The sequence below is a fragment of the Phascolarctos cinereus genome, unplaced genomic scaffold (assembly GCF_003287225.1).
Source record: "Phascolarctos cinereus isolate Bilbo 61053 unplaced genomic scaffold, phaCin_HiC Scaffold_4;HRSCAF=312, whole genome shotgun sequence".
Taxonomy (NCBI): Eukaryota; Metazoa; Chordata; class Mammalia; order Diprotodontia; family Phascolarctidae; genus Phascolarctos; species Phascolarctos cinereus.
Window position 1 is genome coordinate 118,090,187 of NW_027555847.1, and position 26,416 is coordinate 118,116,602.

The 26,416-nt window shown below is 34.4% G+C and overlaps 1 protein-coding gene across 8 annotated transcripts in view; it reads right to left on the reverse strand.

Moving 5' to 3' along the window:
- The window catches only part of KDM4C (lysine demethylase 4C), a 484,233-nt gene that overhangs the window by 201,050 nt on the left and 256,767 nt on the right, over positions 1-26,416 (reverse strand). For all 8 annotated transcript variants that reach the window (XM_021006278.2, XM_021006277.2, XM_021006274.2 and 5 more), the window contains one exon: positions 1,567-1,748. In XM_021006278.2, coding sequence (XP_020861937.2) covers positions 1,567-1,748 — 182 coding nt within the window. The remainder of the gene's footprint in view (positions 1-1,566; positions 1,749-26,416) is intronic.

The window sequence follows — 26,416 nt, forward strand, 5'->3', positions numbered from 1 at the left end:
TGGCAAGTGGAGGGAGGACACAATGGGAAATGTGAATGAGATAAAACAAAAGATGTGAAAACAATTTTTTTAAAAATACCTTCTGTTTTCACTTAGATCTCTACAACTCATATATATTCAAGAACCTTATCTAATTATTTCCGAGCATCTTCTACCTTGTGACAAAAGAAAGGAAAAAAAAAACTTTTGACAGTTGAAGAAATGAAAAAGTGAACCAGTAAGGGACACTGAATTTCAGAGAGGTTAGATGATTTCTCCCACACTTAGCGTATAAAGTCAGTGGCAAAATGAAGAGAAATAAAGCTTTTCTAATTGTGATATCTTGTACACATCACATATAAGTACAGTGTAAGCAAAATAATTCCCTTATTTAAGTTTAGAAGAGTAGCATATCATTTTTACACTCTGAAAATGTAAGTACAGAACCAATTTTTCAACATACAAGAAAAAAAAATTATGCCTTGAATGTTTCTCATATATTATTTATAAATATCATTTACCTATGAAAATGTGTCTTGAGTTAAATATCAATTACATATAACTCTGTTTTTTGTTATTTCAGAACTTCAGTTCCTACAAGGCAGAAACTGTCTGTTCAAGTTATATTGAATTATACCCCAAATGGGGTCACTTGAAAGGAGATGTTTAAAGTGTATTAAACCAATCAAGAAGTATTTACTGAGCACCTAGTGAGTCCATGACTTCAAATGTTTAAAGATGATGAAATAATACTAAAAATAATGGTTCAGAGTTAACACATATAATTTGAAAATTTCAAAATGACTATTATGAGCCTATTTTTAGCTTTTCAAACTTTTAGATGTTTAGGCTTCAGCTTCATATTTCCAAAAGAGAATAACTTTTGTTTTGGGGGGAGAGGGATTGGGGGAATTACAAAATTGGATAAGTACTGGCTGTTTGTTGAAATTTACTTAAGCCAGAAGATTCTTGTACATATTAATAGCCACATTGTGTGATGAGAAACTTTCATAGACTTGACTTTTCTCAGAAATGCCAGAATCTAAGACAACTCCCAATGACATGATGGAAAATGCTATCCACATCTAAAGAAAGAACTATGGAGTCTGAATGCAGATCAAAGCACACTATTTGATCTCATTTTCTTTTCTTGTTTTCTTTTCTTTCTTCTTCCTCAAGTTTCTTCCCATTGATTCTCATACTTCTTTACAACATGACTAATATGAAAATATGTTTAATATGAATGTATATGTAGAGCCTATATCAGACTGCATGCCATGATGGGGAGGGGGGAGGAGAAGGAAGGGGAGAAAAACTGAAAAGTCAAAAGCTTAAGGAAGTGAATGCTAAAAACTAAAAATAAACTTTTTAAAAATTTTTCAAATTTAATTAAGAAATTTTTTTAAAATTAGGAAATAATTGACATGGAAATGGACTCAAGTAGTTGTTTATCTACAGGAGTATGACATCCTCTATTCACCTTGCCTATATAATTAACAAATATCACCTTAATATTACCAAAATATTGTAAGTCCAAAGAAAAACAGATACTTTAATCACTATTTGGGTTCCTAAAACCTCTCTTACCTTATAGTAGGGCATTAGGAGAGTGCAAATAGCACAGTATGGTTCGAGTTTGGCAACAGCTGCATTGTACTCTTGCTCTGCCACAAAATTTGGTGCTTTGGTCTGCCAAAGGTAGACAAGAGGCTTGGCCCAGGATTCAGTTTCTTGCACTTCCTCTTCAACAGACGGAACCTCAGGCAATTCTTAAAGAAAAGAAACACCTAAAAATACTGGGTTCTTGCCAACTAGAGAAAATGGAGTTATATCTTAAATAGTAAGATCTGTAAGTGACATGAAATACCGATGCCATGCAGTAAGTTTAATTTTTCCTGTACTATCTATGTTAAATATCACATATCAATAGAGTAAGGGAGAATTTTACTACCTTCCTACCATTCCTTTCTATTTGGAGTAATTATAAAGACTACAAATCTTTACTTCCAAGTATTCAGTGAACCAATTTTTACAATCAAGCCACTGGGATGCTTAATATCAAAGTCAGCCCAGCATTCATTCCAAAACATATATGTCCATCAATCTTAAAGGGATACAAATATACTTAAACTATACAGACATACAAATATGGGGGAAAGGGAGCATATACATGACTTTGCCAGAAAGGCCAGGAAAAGTTCATCAAGTCAAGTCAACAAGCATTTAATATGTGTCTACTATGTACCAGGCACTGTGCAAAGTGCTGGGGGTACAAAGTGCAGCAAAAATCACTCCTCACTCTTTAGAAGCTCACAATCCAATGGAGGAGACAACATGCAAACAACTACGAACTGTGTATAAGCCACATACAAGATGATGAGAGGTGATCTTGGAGGGAAGGAGCTTGAATTAGGAGTACCAGGAAAGGTTTCTTGCAGAACTTGGGACTTTGACTGAATGAAAGAAACTGGAGGAATCCTGGAGACAGAAATGAGCAAGGGAGGACATTCCAGAGTACCCAGGGTCTGGAGAGGGAGTGTCTTGTATGGAGAACACCAAGGGGGCTATAGTCACTGTATTATAGAATAGTCAGAGAGGAAGAACAACATGTAAGAAGACTGGAAAGGCAGCAAACGGCTGGGTTATGAAGGGCTTTAAAAGACAGAGGATTTTATTTTTCATCCTGGAGATAACAAAGAGCAATTCACTGAATTTCACCAAATAGGAAGGTGATCAGCCATGGACTGTGATGGCAATCAGTCTAATTCACAAAGCATGAAGTCAATGTCTGCTATGCACAAAAAAACTAAGGTGCTAGAAAAGACAGAAAATTTACCTCTTTGCCTTCACAGAGTAAGTAGGAAGTTATGGTGCACACATAGAGGTAACAGAGAAAACAATTTCAGCACTATTAATGTTTGGTGCTATTAGGAGTTCTAAAATTCTAATTGGCAGATTCTTCAACCAACATAAAACCACAGATGTTATGAAATATTTGTAAGGTCCTCAGCAACTAGTAGAAATCTTTCACAGTCCCTCTATTCAACATCCATACTATTGATTAAACTGACCTGATAGCTTAAGAAGTAGTCATTTCATCAATGGAAAAGACTGGTAGGAGGACAGATATAACCAAAAAGTTTTTAACAAACTCAATGAAAATGGAAAGTCTATGATCGTAAATACAATTATAAAGTAGAAAAGTAACTAGAATTTTTACCTTATAATCAAGATATTTTAGACATCAACTAGACCAACTTGCTGCCCCATGGAGGAATCCCTTATATAACAGATCCCACATACTAGGAATTCAAACATTCAAAAAATATCAGTTAATTGACCAACAAATATCTGTGGAATTGAAATGGGTAACTTTTATAAGCTCACACATTACAACTTCAACAAACAATACATGTGTGCTAACTACTTCAAAGTATACCAAGCAACTTTTCTGGCAATTCAATGTGACCTCAAGAGGTCACAAATGGGTAGAGTCTAAAAGCAGTATACTTTGAGAGCCCACTATTCAAATTAAAACTTTAAAGGCTATAAATAAAGCACCTAAAATCACATTTTTAACCTTTTACATGTATCTATTAACTTGGCTTTATACATTTAACTACATTTGTATGTACATATATTTTCTTTGTTATTGAAAGCAATTTTAGACATAGTATGCGGATTTTAAGCAACACCTACACTGGAGTGCACAGGCCCTACGCAATGTACAGATTATAGAAGAGATCAGGGATTGGCTAGCAGTCCAGCTGGGACTAGAAAACTGAACATTTAAATACCATTATACTATAAAATAAGACTAGAAAAGTAGTTAAAGATTGTCTTCTTAGATATGAGAGAAAACACAATGATGTCTTGGTCTTTTAGATTAACAAAGTCTATGAGATTTTGTTTCATTCCACAGGCAATAAAGAGACATGACTGAAGTATCTGTGGTAGCTCTGGAATGGTCAAACATCTTTATTAGTAAGATTATTTTAGGAGGGAGGGAAAAATGGCTTAGAGAGGGGAAGAAACAAAAGAAAGGGAGAGCAGGCCTGAGGCCATTGCTATAGCACAAATAAAAAGCAGTAAGAACTTGAATTGAAGCATGTAAGGTAGAAGACTAATAACTTAGAAATTCAATGAACATGGAGGGCAAAGAGAGGAGGAAGAGTCAGAGATGATTCAGAGATAAGGGTGACTTGGCAGGATCATGTCAGAAACAATTAAGTTCAAAGGAAGATTAAGATTTGGGAGGGGAAACTGTTCAGTTGGGTTTTTGATGTGTGGAATTTGCAGTTCCACTGTAATATCCAAATGGGGATAGCCAAGAGGTATCTGTACAGCACAACAGCTGGAGGAGAGATATGGTCTATATTAAATGGATTTACAAGCCATAGAAAAAATAACTGATGTTTATGAAGTAGATGGATTTGATGTGGATACAAATAGTACCCTAAGGGTTAAGAGAATATTAAAGCTGCTTTTCCAGTACTTCCAGAAACTTCAACTTATTCTATAACTAGAAAGATGTCCTACAGTCCTTTCCCCCTTACCTGGAACCAGTACCAAAAGAATTGCTTTCGTGTCCCTTATCCTATATTCCCCCTGTTCTTTAATTTTTAACCTGTGTCTTCATGTCCTGTTTAAATCCTTAAACCCTTTCATCCTATGTCATGAAATCCTTCCTTGACCTGTTTCTAATCTTTAACACCCATAAAAACTTCTAAAACTATCTTATAAGCAACCCGCTTCTTTATCCTGTCCTTATAAAACAAGTCCCTCTCACTCTTTAAGTAGCTAGTCATCCTTCTTGGTTAGCCAGCTGCTTTTGCATCAATAAAGCTCCCAATGGATACAGAGTGAATTCTTTCACACCTAATACCAGCTCTCCCAACTGTAAATCTCAACAGATTCACTGATTTAATCCAAAACAACAAGCATTTACTAAATACCTATTACCAGCAAAGCACTCAGCTAGATGCTGGAATTTTAAAGACAGTAGAAATATATCAAGATGCTTGGAGTCTATGGGGGGAATATAAAATGTAAGGACAGAGGGAGTCCATGATTATTTGAGGAGGAGGGAGAGAGCACTAGCAAGCGGATGGGGGTAGAGGAACCCAAAGGAAAGCTTCCTGTAAGACTAGGAATACCATGTGAGCTTTGAAGGAAGTCAGGCATTCTAAGAGACAGAGATGAAGAGGGAGCATATTCCAGAGACTGAGAATTATTTAGGCTGGAATGCAGACTGCTCTTAGAGAAATAAAAATAAATAAACTGAAAAGTGGGCTGGAGCCAGGTATTACAAGATGGGAGATTGGGGGGGGGATTAGAAAAGAGGACTACTTACAAGAAAACTAGTGTGGATACAGAGAAGTTTGAAGGTGAGGAAAGGCAATATTTCACAAGATATATGACTTCAATCTCTTCAGTGAAATGGATGAGGTTTCCAAGACGAGCTTATGGATAGTGGGAAGACTGGAAGAGCTGTTGCAGTGGGTCTGTCAACCGGAGATGAACATAATGCAAAGACTGCTATGTGGCAGAAAAATGACTTGTTGATTTGAATACATAAAAAGCAGCAGTTCCAAATTTCCTCCACTAGGAGCAGCCATTCATTAGGACATTATACAGGTGATTTCTACATTGAGTTGCAGCAGATGACCTAATTCTATTATTTTATGAATAATATTAACCCTAAAAAAACTCATTCTCGTGAAATTTTGATCATAATCCAGATTGTTCTATAATTCATCGTTAATTTTGGCCTTTTTGCTTCCAAAACTTTGATTTACATTATTACTGTGATTTTCCATGTGAATTTCTATATTTTATAAATCCATTGCCTCAAAACATTAAAGAATCACTTTTCCCTAGACAAATTAATCCTTTACTCTAGTATCCTTTCTCACCCATTAGCTATCACCTTTCTAAATCTAAAGAAATACCATTCTCTCCTCTTCCTACAAGAATGTCTTACTTCTCTAATTTCATTTCTATTTAGTCAGACCTTCTCTTATTCATTATGGGGGGGCGGGGAAGATGAGATTTATTTTTCTTCTGGAGCACTGAACCTGCAAATTTCATTTATTTCCTTAATTTTTTTAGCTAAGCTTTTTCTCCCTAAAATATTTACTGTAGTTTCCAAAACACATAATTATCTCACTACATAATATAATTTACAAAATATTATGGAATAAAGATATACCATACTGCTTTAAAGTTTGTGAAGTTATTTTTTTTAATCAAATTAGTTTTTATAACATCTCTATGAGGTAGGCAGGCAAGGGGACAATTAAGCATATAAGCGAAGGATAATGAGGATATTTAATGAATGGCAAAACATTCTCTAACATTTCATTTTCTTGGATATAATCATCCTTATATTAAAAGCTTGGGGCAATCACGCTAAACATTGTCACTTATTTCAGAATCAGGAGAGAAAAAGTGGAATGAGATACAGTTCTTGAGGAAACTTTATGCTATCTTCCAAAAATCCAAGGATTATAATTCAGCACCATAGCTACTCCCTCAATCAAGGCAGATTACAAACCCCTCTTGGTCTTAGTATATAATCTTTATGAATTTTTGTAGCAAGAAAAAAATTCATTGCCCTGTGTCTAACTTTCTAGTGATGAGAATTTGCGACATAGTCACTGAGCTAGAAGTGGAAGTCTTGCCAGCTTGGCAGCACCTACTACATCTTGTATTTCACCAGCATAGCCTTTAGGGCATCAGAGTATGTCTTGTGACAAGATTTTTGTTAATGTGAAGAGGAGAGTGATTCTGGGTTCTTTCCCTTTCTGGCATATATCTTTAGAAATTGCAAGGACAGAAGGAAGGAAGAAAGGAAGGAAGGATGAATGGATGGATGGATGGATTGGAGGTAAGGAAACAAACATTTAGTGAGGTACTATGTAACAGGCACTTTACAAAGCACTCAACAAATGAAATTCGATTTCATCCTCACAACAGCCCTCTGAGGTAGGTGCTATTATGATCCTCATTTGACAATTAAAGAAACTGTGTCAAAGAGAGGTTGTGATTTGCCAAATGTCACACAGCCAGCTAGTAAGTGTTATAGGCCATTACTGATCTCTAGTCTTCCTGACTCTAGGCCTAGAACTCTATCCACTGCACAATCTACCTGCCCCTGCAGCCAATAACTTTGTTAAATATTCTTTAATAAAATCACCCTTTCAGCTGCATCAAATTAACCAGCAGTGTATGAAGACAGCCCCAGATGCAGAGGGGGAAGAAGCATGAATTACAAAAGTTGTATTTTTAAAAATAGCTTCACATGGGCAATGATAACAAGTCAATGACTAAAGAAAATTCATGTGGGTACCATGCAACTCTTAGTAAAATGCTCTTCCCATTCAAGTTACGATCCTTAAGCAAAAACTACAATATGATTCAATAACAAAAATGCATTCTTTCTATCTAAATCCTGTCACTAGACTACAACTGCTACAAAGGGGAATCCACTCATTTGTAAGCAAATGGTAATTTGTGACATCATTTCCCCACTTTAAGTCCCTTTCTTAAAGATAAAAGCCTAGAACTTCACTCTTAGGATAATAGTCAAATTCCTCTGGAGATAAACACACAGGAGGCAGAAAATACAAGTTACAAGTCAAGAAGGAGCATCAACTTGAAAGAGACATACCACATCTGCTCTTGACACAGGACACTCCATATGAACAATATTCTCTTCATAAAAGCAAAATTAGAATCTCACTGACATGAGATGTCACATCAGCAGTGAGAGGTTAAAGCAGTAATCTTAAAAAGCTTAGGTCACCATTTTCTAGCATGATGATCAACAAGTATCCTCACAAACACTAATCCCACAGGGAAAACTCTGAAAACCTAAGGCACTTTCAGAAGCAAAGTCCAGTCTACCAAACTGTGTCGATCATACAACTGCCATTGTGGTTGCCATTATCTTGATCAAGGCTATATCCCATCTCTTGAAAAATGTTTCAATTCATTGCACATATAATAACCTATATCAAATTGCTTACCATCTTAGGAAAGGAGGGAGAAAATCTGGAACTCAAATTTTTAGGGAAAAAATGAACATTTTCCCTATTTGGGAAAATAGGTAAAGAAGGAGTATTACCAAATTCTTTTTATGATGCAAATATGGTGTTCATACCGTAACCAGGAAGAGTCAAAAAAATAGAGAAAGAAAATTATAGACAATTTCTGTAATGAATATGGATGTAAAAATTTTAAACAAAATATTAGCAAATAGATTACAACAACTTATCACAAAAATAATACACTATGACCTGGTAGGATTTATACCAGGAATGCAGGGTTGGTTCAATATTAGGAAAACTATCAGCATAATTGAGCATATCAACAACAAAACCAACAGAAACCACATGATCATCTCAATAGATGCAGAAAAAGCTTTTGATAAAATACAACACCCATTTCTATTAAAAACACTAGAAACCATAGGTATAAATGGAGTCTTCCTTAAAACAATAAAAAGCATCTATCTAAAACCTTCAGCAAGCATTATATGTAATGGGGACAAGCTAGAAGCATTTCCAATAAGATCGGGGGTGAAACAAGGATGTCCACTATTACCATTGTTATTCAATATTGTACTGGAAACCTTAGCTCCAGCAATACAAGAAGAAAAAGAAATTGAAGGTATTAGAATAGGCAAAGAAGAAACAAGGCTATCCCTCTTTACATGATGATATACTTAGAGAATCCGAGAGAATCAAGTAAAAAACTACTTGAAATAATAAACAACTTTAGCAAAGTAGCAGGCTATAAAATAAACCCACATAAATCATCGCATTTCTATATATTACAAAGCCAACAGCAAGAGATAAAAGAGAAATCCATTTAAACTTACTGTAGACATTATAAAATATTTAGGAGTCTACCTACCAAACAAACCCAGGAACTCTATGAACACAATTACAAAACACTTTTCACACAAATAAAATCAGATCTAAATAATTGGAAAAACATCAGTTGCTCATGGGTAGGCCAGCTAATATAATAAAAATGACAATCCTACCTAAGCTAATTTACTTATTCAGTGCCATACCAATCAAACTACCAAAAAATTATTTTATAGAGTTAGAAAAAATAATAACAAGATTCATTTGGAAAAACAAAAGGTCCAGAATATCAAAGGAACTAATGAAAAGAAATGCAGGGGAAGGTGGCCTAGCAATTCCAGATCTTAAATTGTATTATAAAGCAGCAATCATCAAAACTGCTTGGTACTGGCTAAGAAATAGAGGTGGATCAGTGGAATAGGTTAAATATGCAAGACACAGTAGTCAATGACTACAGTAATCTATTATTTGATAAACCAAAGACCCAGCTTCTGGGATAAGAACCCACTCTTTGAAAAAACTGCTGGGAAAACTGGAAAAAGTATGGCAGAAACTAGGCATAGACCCAAATCTCACACATATACCAAAATAAAGTCAAAATGGGTTCATGATTAGATATAAAGGTTGATACTATAAGCAAACTGGAAGAACAAGGAATAGTTTACCTATCAGATCTGCGGAAAACAGAAGAATTCATGACCAAACAGGAGATAGAGAACATTATGGAAAGCAAAATAGATAATTTTGATTACATTAAATTGAAAAGTTTTTGCACAAACAAAGCCAATGCAACTAAGATTAGAAGGAAGGTAGAAAATTGGGAAAGAATTTTTACAACCAGTCTCTCTGACAAGGGCCTCACTTCTAAAATATATAGAGAATTAAGACAAATTTATAAGAATACAAGCCATTTCCCAATTGATAAATGGTCAACGGATATGAACAGACAGTTCTCAGATGAAGAAATTCAAGCCATCTATAGTCATATGAAAAAATGCTCAAATCATTATTGCTTAAATTGATTAAATCATTATTAATCAAAACAACTCTGAGGTACCACATCACACCTATCAGATTGGCCAACATGACAAAAAAGGAAAATGATAAACGTTGGAGAAGATATGGGAAAATTGGAACACTGATTTATTGTTGGTGGAGTTGTGAAATGATCTAACCATTTTGGAGAACAATTTGGAACTATGCCCAATGGGCTATAAAAATGTGCATACCCTCTGACCCAGTGATAGCACTTCTAGGGCTATATCCCAAAGAGATCATAAAAATTGGGAAAGGACCCACATGTACAAAAATATTCATAGCAGCTCTGTTTGTAGTGGCAAAGAATTGGAAATTGAGAGGATGGCCATCAATTGGGGAATGGCTGAGCAAGTTGGGGTATATGAGTGTAATGGAATACTATTGTGCAATAAGAAATGATGAACAGGCTGACTTCAGAAACACCTGGAAAGCCTTGTATGGGCTGATGCTGGCTGAAGTGAGCAGAACCAAGAGAACATTGTACACAATAACAGCCACATTGTGCGATGACTAATGTTGATCAACTTAACCCTTCTCAGCAATACATGGATCTAAGACATCTCCAGAGGCCTTGCGATGGAAAATGCTACCCACATCCAAAGAACAAACTATGGAAGTTGAATAGCTATCATTTTTTTTCTCTTCTGTTGAGTTTTATTTCCTCTTTCTGATTGTTCCTCCTATTGGTTTTAATTTTTACTTAAAACATCACTAATGTGAAAATATGTTTAATAGGAATGTAAACGTATAACCTATACAGATTGTGCACCATCTTGAGAAGGGTGGTGGGAAAGAAAGGGGAGAAAAATTTTAAACTCAAAAGCATATGGAAGTGATTGTTGATAAATCAAAATAAATTAATAAAATTTCTTTTAAAATTATTTTTACACGTAATTGGAAAAACGTAAAATACTATTTTAAAAAAGACTATATCCCATCTCGTAAAAGGAAAAAAAAACTTATTTTCTGCTTACAAAGGGGCTACTCAACTTAAGAAATAGAGATGAGTCACTAATTTTACATGATCCTTTTGATTAATTAAGTTTACACTTTCTCACTTCAGGTAGAATTCAGAACAGAAGAATGCCAAATCATTGTAAACTACTGAAGTGACATTATTCTATAGGTAATATTCTACCCTTCATCCTCTACTCTGACAAAATGAACATTAATAAAATTGTGTCTAAAATAACATCCTCCAAATTACAAATTGTTTTATTATATATGAAGTTCTCGATAGAAAATAAAAGGAACAACCCATAGTTTTACATAAAAATCACATGTCATTTCAAAGATGGAATTACTAAATGGTACTCAGAAGAACTGCTAATATAGCATTAATAACTATATTGAAAACAAGTAAAAAAGACAACAAACATATATGAACAAAATAGATCAGGAGATACAAAAGTAATGATTATTATTAATTTCTTATATTTATATATTTTTTCCAATCAAAATATTAAGACTCTATGGATTTCTTTGCTATTCAAGTCTAAATTACTGGTGTTTTGGTTACCTTGATTGTTGTTGTTATTATTGTTTTTCAGTTCTGTCTGACTCTACATGACCTCCTGGACTTTTCCCAGGGGCTTTTCTTGGCATTCAAGTCTAAATTATGTTTCTGGATAATTTTACACAATTTAAATAAAAATATTTTCAAAATATGCTTATAATACTTTGATCATATTTTTACTGCTCTTCTTTATTTCGCTAATATTAATCTAAAATAAAAGGAAGAAAAATCAAGGTAGAATCACTAACTTGGACTTTCAAGAAAAGAAGGAAAAGGCCTAAGAAGTCAAGTGAAAAAAAAAATTAAAAATAAAATATTTGCAGACAGTTAAATATCATGGCCCAAACAGGATTAAGTGAACAACATAAGAATGAAGAATGATCCCAAAATTAAATCTACTTTAAAAGCTTGTGACAATTATTTAAACACCTAACATGCTCTCTTTGAATAAATTTTGCTTAGTTAAAGTAGAATTCTTAGAAAGCAAACACTGGGGCCATTTGTAGAAGGGCTTGCTTGATGCCAGTACTTTGTGATCCAGCCTAGCAGATGCGAAAATCCATAGACTATGAGACAGTACAATTGTGTTTTCCCAATCACAACAATGATTTTGCTGCTTGGGGTTATGTCCCATTCTCTGCTATGAAAAACACAGCACTATCTGTTGTTTTTCAGGTACTTGAGAAAAATCTCAGTCTTGGGAGATATTATATATGGTTTCAAATGTCCGGGAGGAAATAAAGGGGGAAAATAAGTCACTCACATAGAAAAGAAGTTTCTGCATAAGAACTTTAGTCTGCAAAGTAGATTTCCAATACTGTATTTCTCTTCTTTCTTTTTACACCAATATTTCAGAAATTATAGCCTACATTCAAAGTTTCAAAAAGCATTCTTGATTAAATCATTTTTAAAAAATATGGGTTTTAGTATGATACCTTAGTTGGGTTAAGATAGTATTCAGGAAAAAAATGAAGTCAATTTCTACAGAGTCTTCCATTAATGTACATGTAGGTATCCATGGAAAAGTATATTTTATCTGAATCTTAAATTTCCGCAGGTAGTAAAAACTAGATAAAGTCTACAACATTTGGAAAAACAATCAGATGGACCTATTCTTGTTATATAACAGAAATTTCATAACTTAATAAAAGTGTCCAAAAAAATCCAAACTTCTTTCTGATACCTTCTGTAGAAATTGTAGTAAGAATAGAAGCATTCCAAAAATTTACCTTTAATATTTTGAGATACAAAATATAAAGGGAGGAAGGAAGGAAACAGCATTTATTAAGAATTTACTACGTACAAGGCACTGCGAAAATCTCTGGGGGTAAAAATACAAAAAAAAAAAAAAAGAAACAGCCTCTGCCCTGTAGGAGCTTACATTCTGATGAAGAAAGAGAACATGTTAAAAAAAAAAACTTGAAAGGGGAAAGGTGGAAAGAAGGGAATGAAGATATCTTATGGGCACAGGGTATGCTTTTGAAGTCTAGAAGCCAAGAACGGGGTCTGAAGGATAAAAGTAGTCTGGGACCCTCCAGGAAATGGAGGCTCCAGGAAGAACTTCCAAATACTTCAAGAAGACTGATGTTTCATGCTGAGAAGTCCACAGGGGTGGGTCGATATTCCAGGGTGAGGAGAATCAAGGGACTGAGGGAAATTCCATGAAAATACAGCACAAGTCAGAAAACAAGGAGCCAGGAACAAAGTGAGGGAGGGAAAGATTAGGCAGTACCTTCACAACCAGATTAAAAGTTCCTTGAGGACAGTTGTGATGTCTTACACATCTATGTATCCCCCATACTGTCAAGCACAGTGCACTATACATTATGGAAATGCAATGACTATGTGGATTTGATGTGACAAGAGCAGTAATTCAAGAGCACTTTTATACCTCAGTAATCAAACTACATACATTTGGGAAATGGATTTGAATGAGGAAGTCCCAGGATTTCATACTGCTTTTAAATTCTATTTTTACTTGCAATCCCATTGGACTTCAGATTTGCACAACTATCTCATCCTATATAACTGGAAGCAACGACTCTTTAAGGGCTAAAGTGAAATGCCAAATCAGTGATTTTGAAACATCGCTGATGAGGAAAAGAAGAAACTCTACACAGGATTGGAAGAGACTACATTCACCCTTACACAATGAAAATGAGGACATCCCAGCATCATGACTTTCTGGAATATCCTGCATTGGTTTTTAATGATTATTTTCAAACTGAAGATATAGAGCTTTGAAATTTATAAAATACTTTTTTTTAAATGACCCTACAAGGCAATAAGAAAAATTCACATGAAGAGGGTGCGGAGTCCAAATATTATAACACTGAATTTTTCATAAAACAGAATGAGGCTCCTAGAGGTTGATAACATGACCAAAGTCACAAAGCTAGCAAGTGTCAAAAATAAGATTTGTTCCCAGGTACAGCTATGGATGCAAAGATAGTATATTTATCAAGTTTGGAGAGGATATGAAGGTTGGAAGGAGTCAGGAGATAGATTGTCTCATGCAAGGTTTAGCAAAGCTAATGTTGCTGGATCATAGAGTACTTAAGAAGCATAAAGAATAAGAATATTGTATAAAGATAAGAAGGGACTTGTCTGTGAAGGTACTGAAAAGTCGGAAGATCTTATATTTGACGCTAGAGGTAATAATAGGAAGGCACTGGAGTTTACTGATATCGGCAGATGTGTGGTTTCGGAAGATCACTTTGACAGCTGAATGGAGAATGGACTGGAGTTGGGAGAGACTCATAGCTAGAATACCAACCAAAAAACTACTGCAACAGTTCAGGCATGAGGTGGGAAGAGCCTACCCAAGGGCGGCGGCTGCACGAGGAAAAAGAATGTGATGTACAGAAAATAAACTTGTGAAGGTAGCAATGACAAGACTTGGCAACAGACCGGACAAGTGGAGCACTAGGCAGTGTACTGACAGGGAGTGAGGAGCTGAAAATGACACCAAGGTTGTGACACCAAAAGAATCATGGTGCCTTCAACAATAACAGGAAGGTTTGGCAGAAGGAAGTGTTTGAGGGAAAAAATAAACAGTTCTTTTTTGGTCATGGTGATTTTGTGATGCCTAAAATTCAGCTTGTCCAAAAGATGGTTGTTAACTCCAAGACTGGAACTAAGGAGATAAATTAGGGCTGTATGTATAAATACATAAACTATCCTCCATAGAGAGGAAACCTGAACCAACTGGAGCTGATGAGATCACCAAGGCATAGGACAGAGGTAGGGGAGAAGAGAAAAGGGTCTAGGACAGGGCCTTGGAGTACACCACAGTTAGTGCGTATGACCTGCATGAAGAACCAGGAGGGCTGTCATGAAACCTAGAGAGAAGAAGATTAATGCCAGGCAATGGATAGAGGCCAAGAAGGATGATGATCTAAAAAAGATGTAGAGATTTGAAAACTAAAATATCACTGGTGACCTTGGACAGACCATTTCAATATCATAATTATAACAATAACAACCACTACTACTACTACTACTACTACTACTACTACTACTACTACTACTACTACTACTACTACTACTCCTACCACCATTTATATTGTGATTACTATGTGCCACGCACTATGTGAGGTGCTTTACAATTATTATCTCATATGATCTTCACAACAATCCTGGGAGGTGCCATTAATATCTCCATTTTACATACGAGGAAACTGCCTTGCCCAAGTACACATAGGTAGTAAGAGTCTGAGGCTGGATTTTAACTTGGCTCTGCCTGGAAAGACTTGCATGGTCTGCTGCTGAGTGAACTAAGCAGAACCTAGAGAACGTTCTACACAATAACAGACACATTTGTGCAATGACTAATATTAACAAACTTAACCCTACTCAGCAATATGAGGATCTAAGACATCTCCAAAGGACTCATGATGGAAAATGCTATGTACATCCAAAGAAAGGACAATGGAGTTTGAATGCAGATCGAAGCATACTATTTGCTATTTTTTTTCTCCTGTTAAGTTTTGTTTCCTCTTTCTGGTGGTTCCTCCTATTGGTTTGAATTCTTACTTACAACATCAGTAATGTGAAAATATGTTTAATAGCAATGTATATGTACAGCCTATATGAGATTGTGCGCCATCTTGGAGAGCGTGGTGAGGAAGAAGGAGGAGAAAAATTTTAAACTCAAAAGCATATAGAAATAAATTAATAAAAAATTTTAAAAAATAAAAATTTTTAAATAGCAAACAGTGGAGTCAAAATGGCAGAGTAGCAGGAATGTCTCCAACCAAAAGAAAAAAAAAATCCTCCAAATACATCTAGAAAACATACCAGACTGAATCCAGATGAGGAAATTCAAGAAAAATTAACAGAGAGTCATTTTTCCTAACTAAGTCAGTATAGGGTAACAGAAAGGAAAGAGGACCCTGGAGAGAAATATAGTAAGGAGCATTCCATGCTGGTAGGCTGGGATAGGGCAAGATATGGTTCCAAACCTAGAGCAGGACACTGGAACCTCACAGAAGCTGTGGGAACAGGTCCCAGAAACAGGGAGGACTGAAGAGGGGAACTGCTCCCAAGGATAAACCGTGTACCAAGCAAGAAACTAATCAAAAGAGAGAAAAATAAATAAATATATTCAAGCATTTTGAGCTGAGTAGAGAAATACATTTCAATCAACAGGAAAATAGGAGGGAAAAGAGAGAGAATTAGAGCAAAGGTACATTAAGCAAATATAAATAAAACAAAGTCTAACTAAGGATGTACAAAAAATATTTATATTCTACCTCTTTCTGAGGTAGAAAAGAATGAGAATCTCAAGGGGTGCCGAAGAACTGGAGAAAGGGCTTAACAAATCATGGTTCAAATAGATGCATGTGTTGGAAGAGTATTATGCCAACAGAAATAATGAAGGGGATTTTTTCAGAGAAACCAGAGAAGACTTAAATAACTAATGGATAATGAAGTGAAGAGAAGCAAGACAACAATTTCTACAATTACAGCAATATGGGAAAGAAAAAATTTTTGAAAAATTTAAAAACTCTGATCAGTATAATGCTCTATCACAATTCCAGACACACACACATGCACATACTCACACTAGTATAAGCATGTATGTGTATATGTATGCACACACACACACACACACACACACACACACACACACACACACACACATATATATATATATATATATATATATATACACACACACACACACACACGAACACAGGGCAGCTGGTGGTGCAGTGAATAGAGTACTGGCCTGACTGAGGTCAGGAAATCAGGAAGACCTGAGTTCAAAAGTGACCTCAGACATTTACTAGTTGTGTGACCTCGGGCAAGTCAATTAACCCTGTTTGCCACTCCAATATCTTTACCAAGTAAACCCTAAAAAGAGTCACAAAGAGTGGGACGTGACTAAAAGGACTAAAAAACACGTAATATGTATATGCATGTATACATGTATACATATATATGTATGTAAACTTGGAGAGTATAGAAAGTTTTCTTTTTGTACTTGACTATACATGTTTGGAACAGTGATTTTATTTTTCTTTTCTTCTCAACTGGAGAAGTAGGTAGAAAAAACAGATTTTTCAGATTTAAAAAAAAAAAACTAATTTAAAAACTACAAGCCAATAAGAGAAGAGAAATTGGAGGCTCTGATATAAATGGCCTTCTCAAGGAGAGTAGCCAAAAAGAGAAAGAGAACTATAGAATGATAATTAGAAAGGATGCTAGAATAAAGTTAAAAATTTTTAAAGGATGGGGAAAACACAGGCACAATGAAATTTTTTTAACTCACAAACATATTTTCATATCAAACAAATATAAGAACTCCAACAATGAATAAAAAAATAATACTCCCTTCCTCAATAAGGGAGATGTCAAGATTGTCTATTCCTGTAAAGCTACAAAAATTTTAACTTAAAAGTTAAAGTTCAATGGCTTTGGCAAAATAGCAATTTAAAAATTAAACTCACAGAAATCATCAGAGTTTCTATTCAGTACTAGAACACACACAGACACACACAAAGACACAGACACAGACACACACACGGAGCAAACTATAGGGATAAATTATTCAAAATAACAATAAAATAACTAAGTATTTATATAGCACATTAAAGTTTGAAAAGCAATTAAACAATTATTATCTCATTTAATTCTCACAACAACCCTGTGGAAGTAGGTGCTATTATCCTTTTTTCAGATAACACACTGAGTTAGATAGACATTAAGACACACATTCAAGGACACATATCTAGTAAGTGCCTGAACTTGGATTTGAACTTGTCTTCCCAACTCTAAGAAGGATTTCTTTCATCTTATTATTGTTCCTTCCTATTATTCTTTATCTAGTCTGCTCCTCTTCAGCTTTTTTGTTCTTTTATCAGTTGCAAATAGCTTTAATTATTACTTTTTTAATAGGATAATTTGAGGTCTAGAAATTCTCTTCACTCATCATTGCAACTCACCTCCCTGGCATTATCTCCCCTTTTTCTTGATCTTTGTTCCAAAGAACTACTGTTTTGTTGATATTTAAAACCCTTGGGAAAGGAAACTCATAACTTTTTTCTTAAATTAGAAGAAAATCAGACCAATTACATTTCACGACAACAATTAGGGGGAGAATTCTTCAGCCCACAAAGAATAAGGATGATAAAAAGTTAATAATTGATTAAAACAGATATGAAAAGTACACAAAAACAAACTTTTTTTTTACATCCACAAAACTGACACAAAAAGTATAAGACGGGAAGATGACAATTAGGGGAAAACTCTTTACATCAAATATCACTGATAAAGGTCTTGATATCCTAGACATATAATTCACAAGAATGTAAAAAAGTGAGCCATTTGTTCATCAATGGATACTTAAAGAATATGAACAAACCAAACTCAAAAAGGAGAATTTCAAGCAATGAAAAGCCATATTCTAAAAAAAATTTTCACATCGCTAATATTAAGAGAAATGCAAAACAAAATAAGCCTCGGGTTCCACCTCACATCCAATAATTGGCAATAATGCCAACAGGTGGAAACAGGCAATATTGGAAGTGCTGCAGAAAGACAGGTACATTAATATACTAACCATGAGACAGTGAATTGCTCCAACAATTCTCAAAAGCAATCTGTAATTATGCTACAAAACAACTAAAATATTTGTACCCTTTAACTCATGAATACCTCTGCTAGGCATTTACATAAAGGAGACCAATGATCATATAAGTTTCCAATATACCAAAATATATACAAAACCACTTTTTGTAGTAGCCAAGCACCATAAATACAGTAGATGTCCACTGAATAAAGAAAAGCTAAGTAAATTGTGGTAAACGTATCTAATAAAATATTACTTTTTTATAAGAAACTATAAATATGAAGAATACAAAGAAGCACAAAAAAAACTTAAATTTACTGATTCAAAGGAAAATAAACAGAACTATGAAAATAATACACACAAGAAGCATTACAATGTTAATTAAGAAAATAACAGGGGGAGGGGGGAAGGTCACAACTGACAACTGTGAAATTATAATGACCAAGCTTTGTCCCAAATAAATATATCAGAATACACCTTCCTTCTTTGTAGAAAAAAGAAACAGTGGATAAGGAACGCTGTGTAACAGTATTAACGGTACTAAACTGCTTTTTTCACATTCTTTTTTATTCTGTGTTATAAGGGATAGTTTGCTTGGTAGGAAATGACAGAACGATATAATTAAAAATGAAAGTGACATAAAAACAAAAAATATCAATTTATTTAACAACAGGACAAGTCTAGTCCAAAACAAATAACCTATGCAGATACTCAGAACATATAATACCAAAATTACTCTATACAACAATAAAACAAGGCAAATAATTGGACAAATAGTCATTGTTTTTTAGTTGGTCTGAATACAATAACATTATGATACTACTGAAATTAATTTTTATATGGTGCTATAGGAATCAAAAGAAGTGGCTAAGTGGCTGGGCCTGGAGTCAGGAAGACTTGAGGTCAAATTTGGCCTCCAGACACTTACTAGCTATGGGACCCTGGATAAGTGACTTAACCTCTGAAGAAGGAAATGGCAAACTACTCCAATATCTTTGCCAAGAAAACCCCATAAACAGTACAGCCAACAGGGTTATAAAAAGTCCAACAAAACCAAATGACTGAACAATAACTACAGTACCAATCAAACCACTAAGTGCTAACTTTATAAAACTATGAAATGGCCTGGAGATCAGGAAGGCCTAAGTTCAAATATGGCCTCAGGTACATACAAAAATGTATAACCCTGTGTTTGCCCAAATATCCTCAACTGTAAATGGAGACAGTGATAGTACCTACATCCCAGAGTTGTTCTTAAGGACTAAATGAGATAATATTTGTAAAACATTTAGCACAGTACCTTAAACAGAAAATCAACAAATTAACTTTCTCCATTGAACATTAAAATAAAAATCCTTGAAATCAGAGGACAGATTAATGAAATTGAAAGCAAAAAATAAACCCATTGAATTGTTAAAGTTATGAGGGTTTTTTGGGGGAAGAAAAGGGAGATACACCAAAGCACAAGATCAGCCAATTGCAAACAACTTTTAAAAAACAAACAGAAATATCAGTATCAAAAATGAAAATAAAAGCAAATTCTTAACAAATAGCTAACATAGAAAACCATAATCCCCTGACTGATATGCTAATAAAACTGACAATCTCAATGAAGCATTCTTAATGATATCATTACCAAGTATTATAGGTATTGAAATTAGTCCAAATCAAGGAATAAAAATATTGAGGAATATCAAGGGAAATGATGAAAAAAGTACAAACAGAAGGAGTCATAACATTACAATATTATAAACAATAAATTACAAAGAAGCAATTGACAAATATTTGGTTCTTGTTTAAAAATGGAAAAGGAGAATAGTAAAACAGACTAAATTAAAAACTTCTAGCAACAACTGAACAATTTAGATAACCCAAGGAGACAAACAAAAAGAGGGGAATATTCTATGTTTAACAAGAATAGCAAGGAAAAGTTGAACACAGTATGGCATAAAATGATTTAGACTGGCGTCTCCCATCACATACCAAAATAAGCTACAAATGGACATACAAACCAAACATAAGAGGTTACATCACAAAAATTAAAGCATAAGAGAAACCTTTCATATCTATGATTAGGAGATAACTCCTATCCAAATAAGGAAAAAGAAGTATTGGAAAATATAAAATATATATGTTTTCAACTACATAAAATAAAAAAATACTTTTTTCTGTAACAACAAACTCAATACAGCAGAAACAAGAAGAGAATTGTCAAGGAGGGAAGGGGAAATTTTTCAATCACATCTTTGATAAAAATGTGATATCCAAAGTTATATTAGGGACCTTACACAAATATATAACACCAAGAATAATTCCCTGAAAAGTGAGTGCTCAAAGGATATGAACAGTTTTCAAAACATGAGTTAAATTATCAGCAAAGATATGAAAAAAATGCTTCAAAGTACTAAGAGACAGGAGGAAGGTAATAAATAATTTCTTAAGCACCTACTACCTGCCAGGAACTGTGCTAAGCACTTTACAAATTTTATCTCATTTGACCCTCACAACAACCCTCTGAGGTACACGCTATTATAAATCTCATTTTACAGTAAAGGAAACTTAGGCAAACAGTAAACAATAAGTAACTTGCCCAGGGTCACAAAGCTATCAAGTGTCTGAGGCTAGATTTGAACTCAGTTCTTCCTGACTATGGTCCAGCACTGTACTCACTGCAACACTTAGCTGTATCAATTTCTAGATATTAAAAATGTGACTAGCAACCACTCTGAGGTTTAATCTCAGGAGGCCAATGAAAGAAAAAGAAGTCTCATACAGACCAAAATTTTTTCAACTGCATTTTTGTGGTACCTCAATACTGGAATTAATGTGATACCCACTGATTGGGAGTTGTTTGAGCCAACTGCAGTGTGTGAATGGATTAAAAAACTATTTTGCCAGAAAAGAATAAAACATATGAGGAATTTAGAGAAACTTGGGGTGTTGGGCATGAACGAAAGTAGAGCTGAGCCTCAGATCAAACACTTGACACTTACTAGCTGTGCGACCCTGGGCAAGTCACTTAACCCCAATTGTCTAAAAACAATTTTAAAAAAAATATTTAAAAAGGGGGGGGCGCCAGCGAGGTGCCGCAGTGGATGAAGCACTGGCCTTGGATTCAGGAGGACCTGAGTTCAAATCCGGCCTCAGATGCATAACACTAGCTGTGTGACCCTGGGCAAGTCACTTAACCCCACTGCCTAGCCAAAAAAATAAAATTAAAAATTAAAAAAAAAAAGTAGAGCTTAACAAATAGAACTACAAAAACAATATACATAATGATCACAATAATATAAAAGAATACTAAAAGGTGATAAAATTAATTGCAGTGATCAGTCTTGGCCCCAAAGAACACATAATGAAATACACTTCTTTAATACTAGTAGATCAGCTGGGGACTACAAGAATAGAATATCATGTATGCAAATACACATGGTCATTTTGGTCGGTTTTGCATTATTGCCTTTCTTTGTGACATGACAGAATTCATTGTGATAAGAAGATATATCAATAAATAAATGGTATAAATATAAAATTATTCAAAAATTTTAAAAAATCAAACTTCATGTTTATATTAGAAGAGAAATAATAACATATTTTTGAGATCTGTACTTGGACAGAAATAAGCCCACTAGTGTGATTTAGGGGACTCTGGAAGTTAAGATTCCTGTCCCCTAAGATACCCAGCATTCCTCCAGTTTACTTTATCAAAATACCTGAAATTTCACTAGATAATATGTTCATTTAGGTTACCAAATGGAGAAAGGAAGAGGCTTTCAGTCATTAACAACGTAATGTGAATTAGGGTAACTACCTTCAAGCTAACAACTACATTGTTTCAATCAACTACACTGAGGTAATCATTTTGCCTTGGGGGATGCCAATTCATAATTCAACACCTTTCAGTGTTCAGGTCACCAAGGGTGGGAAACCAACCTATCTGTAAAAGAGTTTAATCGGAGAAGAAAAAGTTATACATTGTAGGTAAATATAAATGACAATCATTTAAGTAACAAATAACTTCTTTGAAGACTAGAACAGAAACACATGAATAATCAGTGACAAAGGATCCTGGCTCATGTAACGGGGAAGAAAGGCTGAAAAAAATGTCAGACGTCATATCAAAACAATAATTGTTACAGTAATCACTTAGCTGTCAACTGAATACAACCTATTTAATTCATTCAGATGCTTTTTTAGATGAATGAATGTCACTAGTTCAGTCCAGTTGATAATGGAATGTGAAAAGAAAAGAAAGCAAGATTGTTTTTTAAAAATAATGGTGACTTTATATAATGGTTTAGGGCTCACAAAATATTTTGTTTAAGCTACTTCACTTGATACCTACAATGACCTTGTGAGAGAAGTACTACTAATGTGATCCCCATTTTACAGACGAAGAAACTGAGGCTCACAGAGATAAAAATGAGTTGTCTACAAATACCCAGCACTGACTAGCTCTATTTATAATACTGAATATGAAGCAGGATTATAAAATTTGTAATTCACCCAAGTATAAGCACAGTTCAGTCAATCTCTTGTCCACAATGCCCTAGACCTAGATGACAACTAAAGGTCTGGGATTCTATGGATATATCTTTAAGTTGAACTATTCTGCATGATAGCAAAAACTTAGCAATTGCACAAGAGCTTCTAAAGAAGGACATTAAGAATGTTATCAGGCAAAACTAACCGCTACGTTTTATAGCTATGTATAGTGCTGAATGAAATACTTAATCTATTTGAGCTTGAAAGTAGAGTCCAATGTTTTATGTCCACATAATGTAGGAAAATATGATATGCAACCAATCAATAAACATTCTAAGCCAATATACTTAGTAGTTCTGCTGAATTTGCTGTTTTATTGCCTATATGCGCAGAAATATGACTGTTTAGATGAAAGTATATTATCATAAGTTAATAAGAATGCATTGAACAAAAAAGAGTTCATTATTTAAAAATATTAACATTTGGAACATGACATTAATACATACATAGTACTTTTTTCGCCATAAATTTGCAGAATAAGTTTTTCTGAGAATGGGAAAGGCTTATTGGAAGAAGATATTCCTGTCCTTAACTATTCTGCTTTCAAATTAAACTTCAATGTAAACAAAGAAAAGGGTCTGGGGGGAAAAGAAGGCTCCTCTTCTCATGCTTTTTCAGGAAATCATAGAAAGGTTAAAACTGGAGAGCTCATCCTAGTCCAACTCTCTTATTTTATAGGTGAGGAAAAAGGCCCAGAGAGGTGAGGTTAACTGAGACGCAAAAAGGCAAGTAAGTTAGTGGCAGAACTGAGACTCATGACTTCTAATATAAAGACCTAATATAACTAGCATAAAAGAATAACAGCACCACACATTTCCAATAGTGTTTTAAAATATAAAAAGTACTTTTTTCACAACAACCTTAAGTTGTAAGTAGTACAAATATTCAGAGCATTTCAGATCTTTGAAATGCTTTCCTTTAAACTCCTTATTTTACAAAGAAGGAAAACAAGGCCCACAAAGAACAAATGACTTGCCCAAAGTCACACCAGTAGGATTTTAAAGTAAGGATTCAAACCCAGGTCCTCTTGACTTCAAATCTACTGCTTTTATGTTATCTCCAGTTTTATAGAGGAGCAAACTGAGGTTTAGAGAAGTTAAATTACTTGCTCGTATTTGTAAAGATATTACACATCTTCGTCTGAATTTAAACGTCGGTCTCTTGACTTTAAGCCCAGTGTGCTCTTCCCTATATTATACTTCTTTTCACAAAGAAAACCATTAAAAACAAAATATCATTAGGCCATATAACTGAAGCACTAATCAATAAAGATATAATTTCTAATACTTTCCAGTGTTTCTTCTCCTATGTATTACTACAAATTCAGAACTAAAATATGATCATTAGACCTTAAGCAGAGCACAATGGAGAGCCACCACTGCTCTCATGAAGAAATCGGTTCCAATCCAGCTTGTACGGCTGCATGACCCTAGGCAACTCATTTAAGTTTTCAGCGCTCCAGGAATCTTTCTTAGATGGTAACATACAAGAACATGCAGATCTGCTTTAATGAAGGAAGCTTTCTATACCATGAGATCCCCACACCAATCAGAGGTCAGGTCTAGAGGAAACAAAGCGCACCAAAAAAAAATTTTTTAATCTAAATGAAAAATCTGTCTCACAAGTAAAAGTACATGGTTGCATTATGCTAAGAAAAGGGCATAATGTATCTATTGAAATAAATTTAACAATCTAATTCCAAATCACAGCTATTTCATTATAAAACTGCAAACTAGCCACTAACAAGATTATAAATGAAACTGCAAAGCGTACATATTCCCAGGTACAAGGAAATTTTGTCAATCGTTCCTTTTCAGAATGAACTACGAAGTGCAGTAGTTATTTTTAAAAAAAATTACTTGTGGAAAAGTCTCAGCCAAGCCTATTACACACACACACACACACACACACACACACACAAAAACCCCAAGAAATCAGTGGTTATAATCATTGAGGTAAATATCTATATACACCTTGCACAACCAATTTAAACCATAACTAAGAGAACTATAAAAACTGAGATGTGTAACAGATAAAATTAAAGGCTCAAAAAACTTTTTCAAGGCACATGTAACTAGAAAGTGATAAAATGTGCATTTTTCTGCACTGTAGCTGAAAATAATAGTAAAGAATAGTCATCATATATTAAAAATAACCTCTAATTAAAAAAACAGCCCTTTCAATATATCCCTCTGACATATTTAAATCTTTAATTGCATTAGTAGATGAATTCTAATATTAATATAGGCTCTCTTAAACAAATTAGTGTAACACTGCCTGAAACCCACTGTCATTTTAGCTCCTAAAGGCATGCAAACATTACAAAGATATGGATCATAGCCGTAAAATGTCTCTAATTTCAAAAGAGATGCTTAACAGCTAATTGAAATACCATACTTGCTGAAGTGGACAAAGATAAAGAATTATAGTTATTCAGACATTTTCATATCAAAGGTGTATACTCAAACCGTTGCCCTGAATGTAGTAAATGTTCAAGGACCTACCAAAGTTTTCTATAATCATAACAATGATAGCTGTTTTTAGAATACTGTCACAACGCTGTTGTAGAGATGTTTCATTTAAGATGAGACTACAATGTAATATTTTTACTCAACTACAAAAAATAAGCATTTTAGCCACCTACATAACAGAATATTAAATGAAAAGAACAATAGGGGGACAGTAAGTTGGTCTGGATTCATTTTGATCTGAGCCCTATCAAAAGTTGAAAAGAATGAGATGATGATGATGATGATGATGATGATGATGATGATGATGATACTGATGATGACAATGCTGTAAACTGGTATTCATTATAATATTTGTGGAAGGTAACTGAAAGTGGCTGATATCTAGATGGAATCTATGAAATGGCAAAGATTCAAAAAACAGAATCAAAAGGCCTCATTGATTACCAACTGCATGAACTAATCTAAGAATATTATGTCAAGTGGTTATCAAGAACATTGGCTTGTGGAAAGGTAAGTGCTCATACTGAAAACAAATTAGGTCCAGGTCACTGCCACCAGAAATTACAGAATGGTTATACCTAAGGGCTGTAGATAGAGTGATCAAAATAGATTATATAAGGAATTGGTAGAAACTATGCAATACACTACTGTAGGGTCTACACACATAGCACCTAATAAAGACCCGAGGCAGGCCTGACTCAGGCCACCACCCTTTCTGTTCAGGTTTGATATTGGCATGAAATGAGGCACTTGTAGCTTCATTTAGTAGCATAAAAAAAAATGATTTACTTAACCATGGCATAAAAAAGGATATTCAAAAAGGAAACTGAAACACTAAACTTGGGTAGATGTGGTTACATTGTCACCAATTTGGAAACATATCTGGTCAGCAAGGCAGGGGGGTGTGGTAACTCAC